The following is a 13980-nucleotide window of genomic DNA, read 5'->3' on the forward strand; positions in this document are numbered from 1 at the left end:
TTTTTTACAGATGAAGAAACTCAGACCCAAATTGGGAAAGACCTAATGCCTTAGTTCACTCAATTGGTGAGCAGCATAGCCAGAGTTCCAATATAAAGCTTTTCTAATTCCAATTCTTAAGTCTTCCTTAATGTATGCCCCAGTTCCTGTGAGAGTTCAACTAATTTTCTTTGACTTTCTGGCTCCAGGGCCCTATCCAGGTTATTGGTAGTGCTTGATGAGGAAGCTGGCCCACTGTATGTACTGGTTGACTCTAAATATCCAAATATACTTGAGCTTCACATGCCACCCATCTACTCATAGCATTACATCGTCTACCTGCTACCACTGACCTGCTCCTTCATACTTTATTCTACCTAAGATTTCCAGACCTAGCTTCATTCATCATACTTATTAGGATCTAGCTGTAGCAAAGGTGGAAAGTGAGTATGCTGAGGTCTATAAACTGAATTTCAACTTGGGAATCTCAAAGATCTAAGGTATGACCATGATAGAGCAGGATAGGGAGTGTTATTGTTCACCCTTCACCCTCAAGGAGGACCAATGACATAATGATGTTGGGATCAGGAAACAGTTGGGTTTTTTAATGTAACTGATTAGTCCAGTATAAGCTCAGAAGTCTCTACCACAAATGGTTCATTTGAACACTTAGGATAAAGCTGTCTCTAGATTTGCACATCTCATGTTTCTGTTGTGCTGCTGCAATTCTGCTTTGCTCAGAAAACATAGTATTTTCTTTGATTTGGGGATGTTATGCTAGGTAGTCTATTCCAGCATCTCCCATGTCCCAAACTGACATTAAAGTTCTTCAGAGAGACCTTGAGAGAGTCCTTGAACTGCTTCTTCTGACCCCTGTGAGATGATTTGCCTGTAAAGTAGTCTTTTAACTAGTTAGTCAAGGAAGACAGATGAACTCCCAGAGGAACTAGGGCATACATTAAGGAAAACTTGAGGTTTGGAGTCAGAAAAACTTTATATTTGAACTGTGGCTATGCTGCTCTGTAGCTGAGTGAACTAAGGCACTAGATGCTACTGCATGGAATCTCCAGACTGAGATTTTACTGCATTTTGTTAATGTTTTTGCCATTGATTCGCTTAAAAGAAACTTTTTGTCAAACCTTTATATCTGAAGTTCAAATACCAAATGTAAAGAATTTAGAAGTATAATGATTTCACTAGTTCAAGACCAGTCATCTAAATATCTTTTCACCCACCTCCCCAATCCCAAAATGATTACAACAGTTTGTTTTCATAGTTTTTAGCAAGGCTGATTTGATTTGGGGATTCTGTAGCATGAGTCAGAGGCAAAAGTGAACAATCTAAGAGCTGAGTGTTTGTGGTTGCTCACATGTGTATGGGATGCGTTATATTGCTTTTGCTGCCAGTAACACATGACTGGGTCAGGGTGGAGGCAGTACATACAGCATAGGGAACTCTATGAAAGAAAGAAAGAAATGAGCACAGAAACAAAGAAAGAAAAGAAGAAAAGAAATTCAGTCTATTTATGATATTTAGGTTTAACTTTTCTTATCAATATCATTATATATACATCAATTAAAAACTGATATACTGGGGAAAGGGGTAGTCCTTCAAAATCAGCTTGCATCAAACTGGGCCAGTTTTAATCTCTTTGTATATGATAATAAAACATAAAAAGACTAAATTGTAGGGCAATTCTCTACAATCTGTAAGGAGTGTTCTGCATTCAAATGGATTTTTCTTTCTGTTGCCATGTGTTCTTGGAACAAAAGAAAGAGAAACTAAATAAAACATGGAGTATTTTAATTGTCATGGAAATTGATACAAATAAGACTCAAGTTTTCATTCTGTTACAGTTCTGGGTTCCTATTCCCACACACTTTAGACTTTCCTATGACCAATTTTGCTCTGTTAGACATACCACAATTTCACCCTAAGGAAACTGTTCTCAAGATTTCCAATTGAAAAAATATATATTCACAGAAATTCATAATGGCTACTCTGCCCCTCAGTCATGGACCACCTGGTTGACCATATTCTTTCCACTGTAAATGCCTGAATATACCCAATTCTCAGGAACTTCATGAAAAATGATTTGTCAAAGGCAGGAAAATAATATATAAGGGGACTTTGTGTAACTTTTTACAGTTAGGGTATTTGGACAAAGTACCAAAATGTTCATCCCCTATTCACATTATCCTCCCCCATTTCCTTCACCTTCTGGATTCATTGTCTTCATTTTGTAGCATGTTGATACCATACAATTTCATTAGATCAATAAACTATGTAGTTGTGATATGATGTGATATGATTCCATCATCTTCTAATCATGCAAGCGGGGTGGGGGGAATGGTAGGAAAGTTGGGATGAGTTGTGCCTAGTTAAAAGTAAAGAAGCTGGAACAATTGAATGTTTGAACATTCATTAGAATATGTCTAACTCTAAATTGAAAAAATTAGTGCTAAAAATATCTGAAACGCATGGACATAATGAAAGTCAGCATGTAGCCCCTGCAATTACATCAACTGCTTCAAGTGGTACAGTTGCAACACACATATAAATGAAGTGCTATAAGGACTTCAGCCCTTAGGTTCATGCTTCAGGCCTTCAATCATTTTAAGTAATTTCTTTCTTGCAAAGCAAGATAAAAGAAATTTGAAGTATTTTCTTTGTCATAAATCTAGTTGCATTCTCACTTTTTAATAACAGTTCACAGATTATTTTTCTCCAAGCAGTTGTCATTAATTCATCGTTAATTTGCATTAACAAGGCTAATTAGAAAAGCTACCCTAATAATTTCAGGATCTAGATTTAGAATGCTTTTTACCTGGTTTTCATTTGAAAGGAAATATGCAAAAGAGAAAGTTAATCTGCCTCCTCATTGATGAAGCTTCTCTAAGGGTAGAGTGATCAAATGGGCCTCTGTTTGTTGAAATGACTTAGGAAGATTGTATAAGATAGCACACTGCTTCACTAGTAGTTTGTTTGTAAATGCTTTTTGTTACTGAATTTATTGAACATCTCCTATTGAATAGTCTTATGCTAGGAACTGCCAAGATCAGTCCTTTTGCTTCAGAGTGTCTCTTATGCACTTTCCTTTCTTTCTCCTTCCATTTTTGCCACCATAGTTTGGTTCCTAATTACCTCTTGTTGCATCTTCCTTTTCTACTCCACACTTTACAAAATACCTAAATTAATCTCTCTCATACACAGACTTGAATATATTACCCTTCTGCTGCAAAACCTTCAATGTAGCTCTTTGTCTGATGAATACAGTATAGACTATTCACTTTAATGTCTAAAACCCTCCCTGGCAGTGTTCCAGCCTCCCTTTTCAAACCACATTTTTTGGTGTTGCCTTTTACACATTTTATGCTTCAGCCAAAAGTATGCCCAGACTACCTATTATTCTGTTCAACCACTCTGCTTTCTTTTGTTGTGACTTTGTGCAATTTGTTCCTTGTGCCCATTCTGGGGAGAATATCAACAAAGCAGAGAAACTCTTGCCCATTCTCACTCCTGCACATTGACATTCTTCATATACCAATTTATGTACTACTTCCTTCATGAAGAAAATAGTCAGTCAGATATAATCTTTTTTTTCTTTGAGTTTTCCAGTCACTGACCTCTATTCTATAGTTAATAATTTTGAACTTTTATTTTATTTATTTGTATATATGTTTCATCCTTACTATACTATAAGCTTCTTAAGAATAAGGATTGTATCTTGTCTTATTGCCTCTCCACTCTATCCCCCTTTGGACCTGGAGATATATATATATATATATATAGATATAGATATAGATATAGATATAGATATAGATATAGATATAGATATAGATATTACTCTCTTTGTCAGTATCTCTCTTGTTCTGTATTTATTGTGTTCTCTTTTGTGTATCATAGCTATGATAAAGCTTTCATTACTAGACTGACTGCTCTATGAGGGCAGGGACCTGTCTTTTTAACACTTCTCTGCACTTAATGAATGTGTATTGAATTGAATGGAACTGGAGATTATTGGAAGCTAAAATAGTTTATTCTATAGACTAAGGTAGAAAGAAAGAAAGAAAGAGAAAAAGAAAGAAAGAAAGAAAGAAAGAAAGAAAGAAAGAAAGAAAAAGAAATATTGACTTATTCACTATACCATATAGCCCAAAAAATGTAATGGAAAACTCACCAGGGTGAAGAGGAGAGAATTAGTATTTATATCACCTTTTATATTCCAAATAGTATGTTAAATGATTTATAAGTATCATCTAATTTAGTCCTCATAACATTTTTCTGAGGTATGGGCTGCTATTCTCTCCATTTTACAGTTTGAAGAAACTGAGGAAAAGAGAAGTCACACATCTGTTAAGTGACTAAAGTCAGATTTGCACTTAGGGCTTTCTGACTATAGAACCAGAGTTCTTTTCTATGTACCACCTTGCTGTCTGTCACAATGTTAAGAAAATAAATTGACACACAGGCCTATAAAAATGAGATCTATGGGGAGAGAATTCAAGAGGAAGATTTATTTATTCAAATAAAGGCAATATTCAGAAATTTACAAATATAATAATCTCTTTATTAGCAAGAATAATTCAAAGTAGCTTGGGTAAATTAAATCTCTAGATGAATCAAAATGAAAAAATTTTGTCTACTTTTTAATGGATCTTCCCGTAAATAACAAAAATACCTGGAGTAAGCTTTGCTCTCCTTTTTTCTTCCCTACTCATCTTTTGATGCTAAAGTGAATGGGCAATGAAGCAGTGAAAGGGTCCAAGAAAAAAGAGGACAAAGCCAGGAGTCTATAGAATTCACAGGCTGTATAATACACTAATCAAATATCTTATATTATTCTAGATGTGCATACAGAAGCTGTCCAAGCGGCCTTGGCTAAACACAAAGAAAGGAAAATGGCAGTACCAATGCCTTCCAAACGGCGTTCTCTGGTTGTACAGACCTCAATGGATGCCTACACACCTCCAGGTAAGTGAATCTAGCTTATGGAGACAGATCTGCCTGGAATATGGGTAAGAGAATAAAGGATCCTCCTCTTTTTTTTAATTGATGGAGGAATAATAAGGAGCTACAAAAACCATGAAATAGCAGCATGACATTCAAACCAAAGTCAAGTAGTTGTTAATTGAGTTCTGAACTCCATCTTCCATATTTTATAGTTTAGCTCTGAGTCTTTGTGAAAACCAAGGTTGTGTTCATTTGTATAACTTTACCTGCCCTCATCCAACTCCAAATTTCTGAACTTATATTCTTAAAAAATAAGGCAAAGAGCTCATTATATTGAATATTTACAAACCATCTGTAATCATGGTTTATAGGTGAGTCTTTAAATGATCCTTTGTTTTAACAACCTGATTTTCTATTATTTATCTTTGTCTTTTATGTATTTAAGTAGAAAATATTCTTTTACCTATTTATAAACTTATTCTTCTAACGTGGTGAATTTTAATTAAGATAATTTTATAATGAAATTTATTTTGCATGTTATTCCAAAATTTATAATTCTAAGAAAACTTGTCATTATTGTTGTTGCCTCAATTGTTAGATGACAAAAATATCTTGCAAGTAAAACAGATTGCAACTGGAAAAAATAAGAAATAATTTATTACCAAAGCAAATTTTGAAGACATGGACCTTTCCTCTAAAGTTTTTTTTGTTGGGAAACAAAAAGCAACAAAATGTAAGAAACAATATGTAGTTGCTTTACTTGACTGCCCCGTATTTATTCATTTTCATACTGTTATCTACATTTCCTAAAGAAATGTATCATGTATGTACAATGTACATATGTGCATGCACATGCATAAAAAACAAACACAGAAGGTAAAATCCTTGCATTTTTAGCTATCTTTGAGATGCGTACAGGCTCATTGGTAAGAACCTTATTTCAGCTGCAACATTTGCATTTGATTATATGCATAGCATTTTCATGCTCTCTGCATGAATAATTTTGCAAATTGTCATCCATCCAAACCAATTCAAACCAACAAACATTTCTTCTTGTCATCTGGCAGTCACGCAGGAGTCATGGTGGTGATTGCACATAGGAAGGCTTTGAAAAACCATACATGTCATGATCAACATCATGCTTCTTCAAAAATGTTATTGAGTGCTCTCTTTTGTGCTCAAGATGCTCTGAGCATTTTATAACCACATCTGCTAAGGCATGATCCAGCCTCCATTTGTTTGCATTATTTTCTTTCCTGGGATCTTGGTGACCTTTAGAACTTTGCTCACTACAGAATAAACCTAACTTGTGAGCTTCTGCCTGAAATGAATGGCTTCTGGACTTCTCTCTCCCTTTCTGGAGATTATCAACCCAGAGCTGTCATTGCTCAGCTTGCTCTGAGTTACCATTTGTCTCCTTGGGGAAGGGTTTCTTTAACTCTGCCTTAGGTTGGCTTAGCATATAAAAACAATTTATGGGGACTATGGTTTATGTTTGGGTTTTTTTAATGGACATCCGTCCTAAGCTACATGGATGTTATAATCATCATTAGCAAAATTAATAATGCCTATTTCCTTTATAACTTACAATAAAAGAAATGGAATCCCATTGCTTATAATTGTATCCCATCTGTTTTTTTAGTGCCTCATTAATCATTACCAGTGTGGACATTGATGTTCCACTAAATAGTAGATAGTTTTCCGCATTTTTTCAATTCCTTGTTCTCCAGGTGACTCACTCATGCCTGTCACATGTGGCAAAATATTTGTCATTTATAGCTGTGGGTCTAAAGGAGATGTAAACTAGGGATAACTAATTATCATTTAAAATGATATATCTCACTTTGTGCCTGTCTTTTAGAATCCTAGATGGAACTAAACTCACCTGAGGGTTTATATTTTTTTTTTTTGCTCTACTGGCAGAATTAGAATCAACTGGCTATTGAGAATGAACTAAGTGTACAAAGTATGGTAGTAGGAGCTGTTGGGGATGTTAGCTTTTTTTGAGAACATTCTTTGCATGTCCCAAACCTAGCACAGGACCTGACCTGGAGTTGGTACTTCATTTTTTTAATTGAATAAGGAAATATGAATAAAATACTCTAGAACAGCTATATAATACCATTTATTCATGTAGAGCATAGGTGTGCAACCTTTTGACTCTTCTGGGTCAGATTGCCCTACAAAAATTTGTTAAAAGCTGCAAATAGAATTTAATATTTATTTGTTGTTTATCCTTCAAATTCTCGAAGAAAACCATGACAACAGGGAGGCAATGTCAGGACAAATACATGAATTGGATTTGAGTGAGGGGGTGCTGTGCTAGTCACCAGTCTCACTTTCTCCTCCAGAGCCATCTGGGTCCAGTGACCAGATATGGATCAGGATGACCTTAGATGGCTCTGGATGCAAGGCAGTCAGGGTTATGTGACCTATCCAATGTCACACAGCTAGTGTCACGAAGCTGGATTTGATCTCCTGTCCTACTGACTCTAAGGCCAGTGCTCCATCCATTGTGCCACCTAGCTGCCTCCTGTTATATATTTGTGAGGTGTGCCTACAATGTAACCCATATTGCCATTGAGTTTAATAATAAAATGTAATGATGTCAAATGAATGTCTTCAAGGGCCTCAGGCCACAAGTTAGACACCGTTGATATAGAAGAAATACATAGAGGAAGCTAGATTTCCTAGGAAGGGTATGTTATGTATTACTTCTAGCAGACTGTTCATCATTGAGAGGAGGGCAATTGGAAAATGTGCAACTTATAAATATGAAAGTGGATAAATGTTAAAAAAAAAACTTTCATAACATGTAATTGGAAAAATAAATTAAAATATCAATAAAAAAGATAAAAAATAAGGAAGGGTATGTTATTGAAGTACCAAGGACTTTCATATCATGTCACTGGACACTTAGGAAGCTCTCACTATTTTCCAGGCACTATGCTAAGCTTTAAAGTGAATTCAGAGCTGATCCAGCAGATTCAAAGAAAAGGCAAAATACCTTTTCTGCTCTCGAGGAGCTCACTGTCTAATGGGGGAGACAGGCAAATGACTGTATATGGAACAAATTGGAAGTAATCTTAGAGGGAGGGAATTAGTATTAACTTTCACTTATCAGAAGAAAAAATCTGTCCCACAGAAAAAAGATCTGAGTACTGGTCTTTTTCACTAAGCTTTTCTATTTCCATGTGTAGACACCTCTTCTGGTTCAGAGGATGAAGGCTCTGTACAGGGTGACTCCCAGGGAACCCCCACCTCCAGTCAGGGCAGCATCAACATGGAACACTGGATCAGCCAAGCGATCCATGGCTCTACAACCTCCACCACATCCTCTTCTTCCACGCAAAGTGGTGGCAGTGGGGCTGCACACAGACTGGCTGATGTCATGGCTCAGACGCACATAGGTAAGTAGGGGCCAGGAGATACTGTGACCTTTCAATACCTCCTGTGCTCTCCAAGGGATTGATGAATCTGTCTACTTTTTGTTTTGTTTGTTATATCCCTGGCTCTAATTTTAACATATTTAGAGTGTCTGCAGAGAAAAGGTCAGGGCTCTCTCTCCTTTCTTGCTTCCAGGATGCCATTGGTATGGGAAGTTAAAGGCATAGACTTCCCTCAGCTATCTCTGGAATTCTAGCTCCTACCACCAGAAATCTACCCTGGGATCTAAAATTTGAACATCTTTTTTTTATCATTAAAAAAACCTCCATCAGTTAAGGACACTATTTTTTAAAAATCAGTTTCCACTTTTCTTAAATTTTGAAACTTTCTTTCAAATGCAACTTTAACCAAGTAAGGAAATATAAGACAGTACTGCTTTGGTAAATTTGGGATGTGTGGCATGGAAAAAGAAGCTTTAGGGTCTTCCTCTGTCTGTTTTTTTTTGCTCATATTTATAAATGATGATATTTGGCTTTCAAACACTTTTTTATACCACAATCCTTTTTTAAAGCTAGATGGTGCAAATATTTCCCCTAATTTAGGAAAAGGCAAGTTTTTTGAATTCAGATGTTTCATTAATCTTCCTCCTCTAGTAGTAGCTACACAGCTCTGGGTGCCATAGTTGAGAATGTTTAATCAAAAAATATAAATTTATGCATAATATAAGCCTCATAATTCATATTGTGTGCAAATTTTTATAAAATTATTATGTGATTTAAATTCTGTATATTTTAGATACATTATTTGATATTTATAGATATTTACATATTTATAGAATTTATATTACATATAAATTAACAGGTATAAATTCAAGCAAATCTCTCTAATAGAATTGCTCTAAAAGTTTTTGGAGAGTTCATCTTTGTTCACAGTCTTCTCTTGAGTAGATTTTCTTGTGTTCTTCACTGGTCTTCCCTCCTATCTTTAGCAAGCTAAAAGTGATTTTTTTTCCTTTCTCCTTGCTCCCCATGAAACATCCCCTGAGCCTTTTCTTTGTATTGGCCATATTTTCTCATGAACCATCATTATTTATGCAAATCTTCCATATTACCCAGAATCATAGTATGATTAGGTCTATAGTTAAACATGCTTGGTTCAAATCTTAGCTTTGCCACACTTTTTTTTTTGATGAGACCTCAGAGAAAGTCAATTAACCTGTCACTTCAGCTATAAAATGAGAGAGTTCAATTAGGTCATTTTTTTACATTCTCTCTCAATTCCAAATCTTTCATCCTGTGACTTGTTTGTTCAGCCACCCTCTTTGAGACGCTGCAAAAGCAAAATGAGAAAATACCTGTGAAAACTCTTTGGAAACATTAATGGCTCTACAAAATTTTAAGGTGTTAGTAATACTAAAATTAAATTTACAGATAAGATTTCAGAAACATGAGTTATGTGAAGTGAGCTCTAGTTAATATTTGAAATCATATTAGCCTGAAAGTTGAACTCCTAAGACATAAATGAAGGAGAATGGAATAGCTGTAGTTCCTAGATTGGCTCCCTGCACAGGCTCCCATGTCCTGTCAGCATGTTTTTATCTATCACCTGAAGTATTAGATAAGTAATTTTCTTCCTCTTCTACCTTGAAAGCATTTGTATTCTGCTTCAAATTTGTTTTTAAGGAAGTGTTCAGAACCTCACTGAGAGAAACAAATTTATGAACAGATTAATCATTGCATTCTGTTACCCTTAGTGCCTTCACATCTTGGAATGTTGGAGGAAATTATAGTGTGGAGAATTAAATTTATCCAAACTATGAAAGGTTGCATTACTCATATACGTCAAGTCTCAATGTAGCCTAAATATAGCTTTAGAGTGTGTGACATTTTCAGTAATTTTTAATCTGGCACAGTAATAATGTCCCTAGATATCTGTGAGTTTTCTGTAAATAGGGGTAGAATTTTTAGAAAGAAAGCAAAAATGGGAAAAGATGCAACTTGAAGAGGAAAAGGGAATGGAAATAACCTTTCTTTTTCTTTAAACAGGATAAAAACCAATCAAGAAAATGGCACCATTTGGCCTTATGAGAGTTGCTAGTAGGCCAGTTAATAAGAAAATACCACAGTGCTTTATTTTTGGAAGTAATGCAGAGCAAGGTCCAGGACTGACATCTTTTTACTATTTTTAGGCATTATTACAATGTAGAGGATTATTAATATCATAAATTTAGAGTTGATTGATTAAGTCTGAGGGTGGACAATGAGGAGAAAGCTGATGGCTAAAAAAATGCTCAAGACCACAGAATTATTGTTGACATGGAAAGAATACATTTGGAAATCTTGGACTTGCTTTCAGAGTCCTCTGCTTGATGCCTAATTATTCATATTAGCAATAACATTTACATAAGGAAAAAACAGATTAGTTGAAAAATCTAATATTCTTTTAGAGGTAGATGCAAAGAACTGGCCTAAATTCTTGACATTTCACTGTCTTCTCACCTTCTTTTGATGAATAGATCTGGTCTAAGATTGTGTGCACACATACCTAGAAACCCTGACAGTTACATCCCCATATATTGCCCATGTTTCTCACGCACTAATAAAATAAGTTCTGTAAAAAAAGACACTTTTCCTAAGTGTTCAGCCATAGGGATGCAGTTAGTATGCAATTCATACTCAAGACTGAAAGAAGAAGAGGCTTCACATCACAATCACTGCCCAGCTCACCAGCGGAAGCTTTATGAAGCCTTCATCCAAGAGAGGAGAGAGAGAGAGAGAGACAGACTGAGACTGCTGCCCATCATCCAAGAGCTTTTAATGAATCCTAGACACATCATATCATGGCAGGGAGCAGACAAAGAAAATTTCCCATCATTAGGATATGGAAGAATTTATCAGCCAAGATTGATATGACCAACATAACAGTGGACTCCAAGATAAGGAAAACATTTACTGCATGTCTAGAATGTAAAGGTTATTATATTATATGTTCGGAGCTACTGCAATTTTCTGATAGAGAATAGGGTAAGTAACTAGGAAATTCCCAGCCTTCCAAATAACAGGCCCAGGCAGAAACCTGGTCACTAGTGATTATACTCTCTTTAAAGAATTCCCCAGAATCCAGGCAACTAAAATCTGTTTCAGTTTATTTGATTCATTCCCTGGAAGGCTGGTGAAGAGGCAGACATTTACCAGTATGTATTCATCATGGGACCATAGAAACCTAGGGTAAAACCTGGAAGAGAGCTCAGAGCTGGGACCCCCCCCCATTTTTTTTTTGTTTCATGGAGAAGCGAGGTAGATCAAAGCTTCTATGCTAGTTGGAGACTAGGAGTGTGAGTAAACCTTGTACTTCCAATTTTAATGAAGCAAAATAAGATAACAGTAACTGTTTTAGACCATAGAAAAAGGAAAATTAGAGGAAACAATTTTTACTACTCATCTAGAAAATGTAGACCTAGGTCATTCAGATTGGTCTGCTACTTTTGTTTAGAAAGTGGAATCAAATGAGATACTCATCCATCTAACAGTTTATAAAAGGAAACTTACCTTGCCACTATAGAGTGGCAACATTGCATTGTTGATGGTGAGCTGACTTTGGAGCCAGAAAGACCAGAATTCAAAATCCTTATTTGACACATTTGGGCTCAATGACTTAAACTCTCATTGCTCTAGGTAGCTCTTAAGCATAGAATGGGCCCTTCCCAGTAGAAAAGGAAGTTTCTCACCAGGAGCTACTGCTATCTCTGAAATCATAGATTTGATTTCTATCCCATGCATAAACCAACATGGAAAGGACATTCAGCAAGAATACAGAATTGATTCAGTTGACTGTTGCATCCCTCAATCATTGGCATGCTGGGAATCTAGTCCAGCTGGAGGGAAAGCAACTTCTGCCTATTATTGGGGTGGGTTTTCTACTTAGGCTCCTCTAAGAAACCAAGGAACCTAATCCAATCTAGTCTCAAGAATTCTTTTAATGCTTTTTTAAAGCCAAGTTTCACAAATTTATTGGTGTTTTAGTAAAGACATTCACCTCAGTCATAGCTTTCTCTCCTCTCTTGACCTTAGATTACCTTTTCATTTTTTCAATACATTTTTGGGTCAACATTTATCCTTTTACAAACTGCTGAATTTAACAGTTTTTTGTCCCCCCTTCCCTTCCAACCCTCTCCCCATGACAACAAACAGTCTAATATAGATTGTATGTAACCAACTGTAACCTATTTCCAAGTTAATCATGTTGTGAAAGAAGAATTAGAGCTAAGGGTGGAAAACAGAGAAAGTAAAAAACATAAAAAGTAAACATAGTATGCTTTTCTCTGCATTCAGAATTAATAGGTTTTTTTACTTAGGATGTGGATGGCATATTCCAGAACAATTCTCTCAGGATTTCTCCTTGATCATTGAGCTGCTGAGGGGAATTGTGTTCATAAAAGCTAATTATCTCACAATGTTGTCTTCATCATAACTAATCATCTCACAATGTTGCTTGTTAGTGTATATACAATGTTCTCCTGATTCTGTTCACTTCACTCAGCATCAGTTCATGAAAGTCTTTCCATGCTTCTCTAAAGTCTAGCTGCTCATTATTTCTTACAGAATATATTACTCCATAACATTTGTTTACCATAGCTTGTTTAGCCATTCCCCAATTGATGGGTAGCTTTGTAGGACAGTGTCTCAATACCTTTTGAGGAAAAACTACCTTAGTCTATAAGGCAGACATTATTCTTACTATGATCATATTTCTAGAGAAGGAAATAAGAATGAAATTAAACAGAAAACAAAAACAGTCAATTATGTAGAATGGAAAATTGCCTTGTGGGAAGCATACCAGCTGGTGAAGTGATTTGGTCAGGACCAGGGAACTAGTATATATCAAATAGAGTCCTTATAAGCCAGGTCTTCTTGGCTACAAAGGAATGATTGAAAGTCACTCTTTTTCATGGGTTTAGAGGGGACGATCTAAAGATATTCCCCTAAGACTGAATTTGCTACCATCAGAATCTTGGGGAGCCTCCTCTTTAGCAAAACATTTAAAGAAATATTTGTAATTTCTTGAGCTATTTTCACACTCTCTTGATGTTAATGCTGCTTGCAGTGTTTTGGGTGTGTATGAAAAAACAAATCCCCTTCAAGTTTCTGGCATCTGTGTTCTTGCTCAAAAGCTGAAAAATCAAAAAGGTGATCATGTGCAAGGCAGAGTAAATTAAGAGTGCATTCCTCCTCATTCAATAATTAGGCGAGAACCCAGCAATTTCCCATTTGGATTCTAGATTCTGCTTTCTCAGCACATTTGTTAAGAGTGCTTGAGTGAGGTTGCACTAATTCATTAATGTGTAACAGTCCCAAGTGTTTGGATCTTTAGTATCTTTTTATTGATACTTCCAAATATATATAAATATATTTGAAAGTCTCAAATACATACATACATACATACATACATATTGATGATGGATAAACACTATCAGTAGAGATATTTATAAATACTTCCTCTGCCCTCTCAGAAACCAAACTTCTGTACAGGAATCCCCTTTGACATAAACTTCTGAGGCTTGGACCTTCCTTGCCAGAAAAACCTTCATTGTTATAAAACAAATATCCTTTGGAAAGCATGTTAAAGAGACAAAAAGCAATTAACTCAGAAGATGAGGAATTC

At 35.7% G+C, this 13980-nt stretch overlaps 1 protein-coding gene across 5 annotated transcripts in view; it reads left to right on the plus strand.

The window, feature by feature from the left end:
- The window catches only part of DIP2C (disco interacting protein 2 homolog C), a 579123-nt gene that overhangs the window by 350688 nt on the left and 214455 nt on the right, over positions 1–13980 (plus strand). For all 5 annotated transcript variants that reach the window (XM_074193228.1, XM_074193229.1, XM_074193230.1 and 2 more), the window contains 2 exons: positions 4828–4953; positions 8133–8342. In XM_074193228.1, coding sequence (XP_074049329.1) covers positions 4828–4953; positions 8133–8342 — 336 coding nt within the window. The remainder of the gene's footprint in view (positions 1–4827; positions 4954–8132; positions 8343–13980) is intronic.

Source organism: Macrotis lagotis, chromosome 7, assembly GCF_037893015.1.
Source record: "Macrotis lagotis isolate mMagLag1 chromosome 7, bilby.v1.9.chrom.fasta, whole genome shotgun sequence".
NCBI classification, from domain to species: Eukaryota; Metazoa; Chordata; class Mammalia; order Peramelemorphia; family Peramelidae; genus Macrotis; species Macrotis lagotis.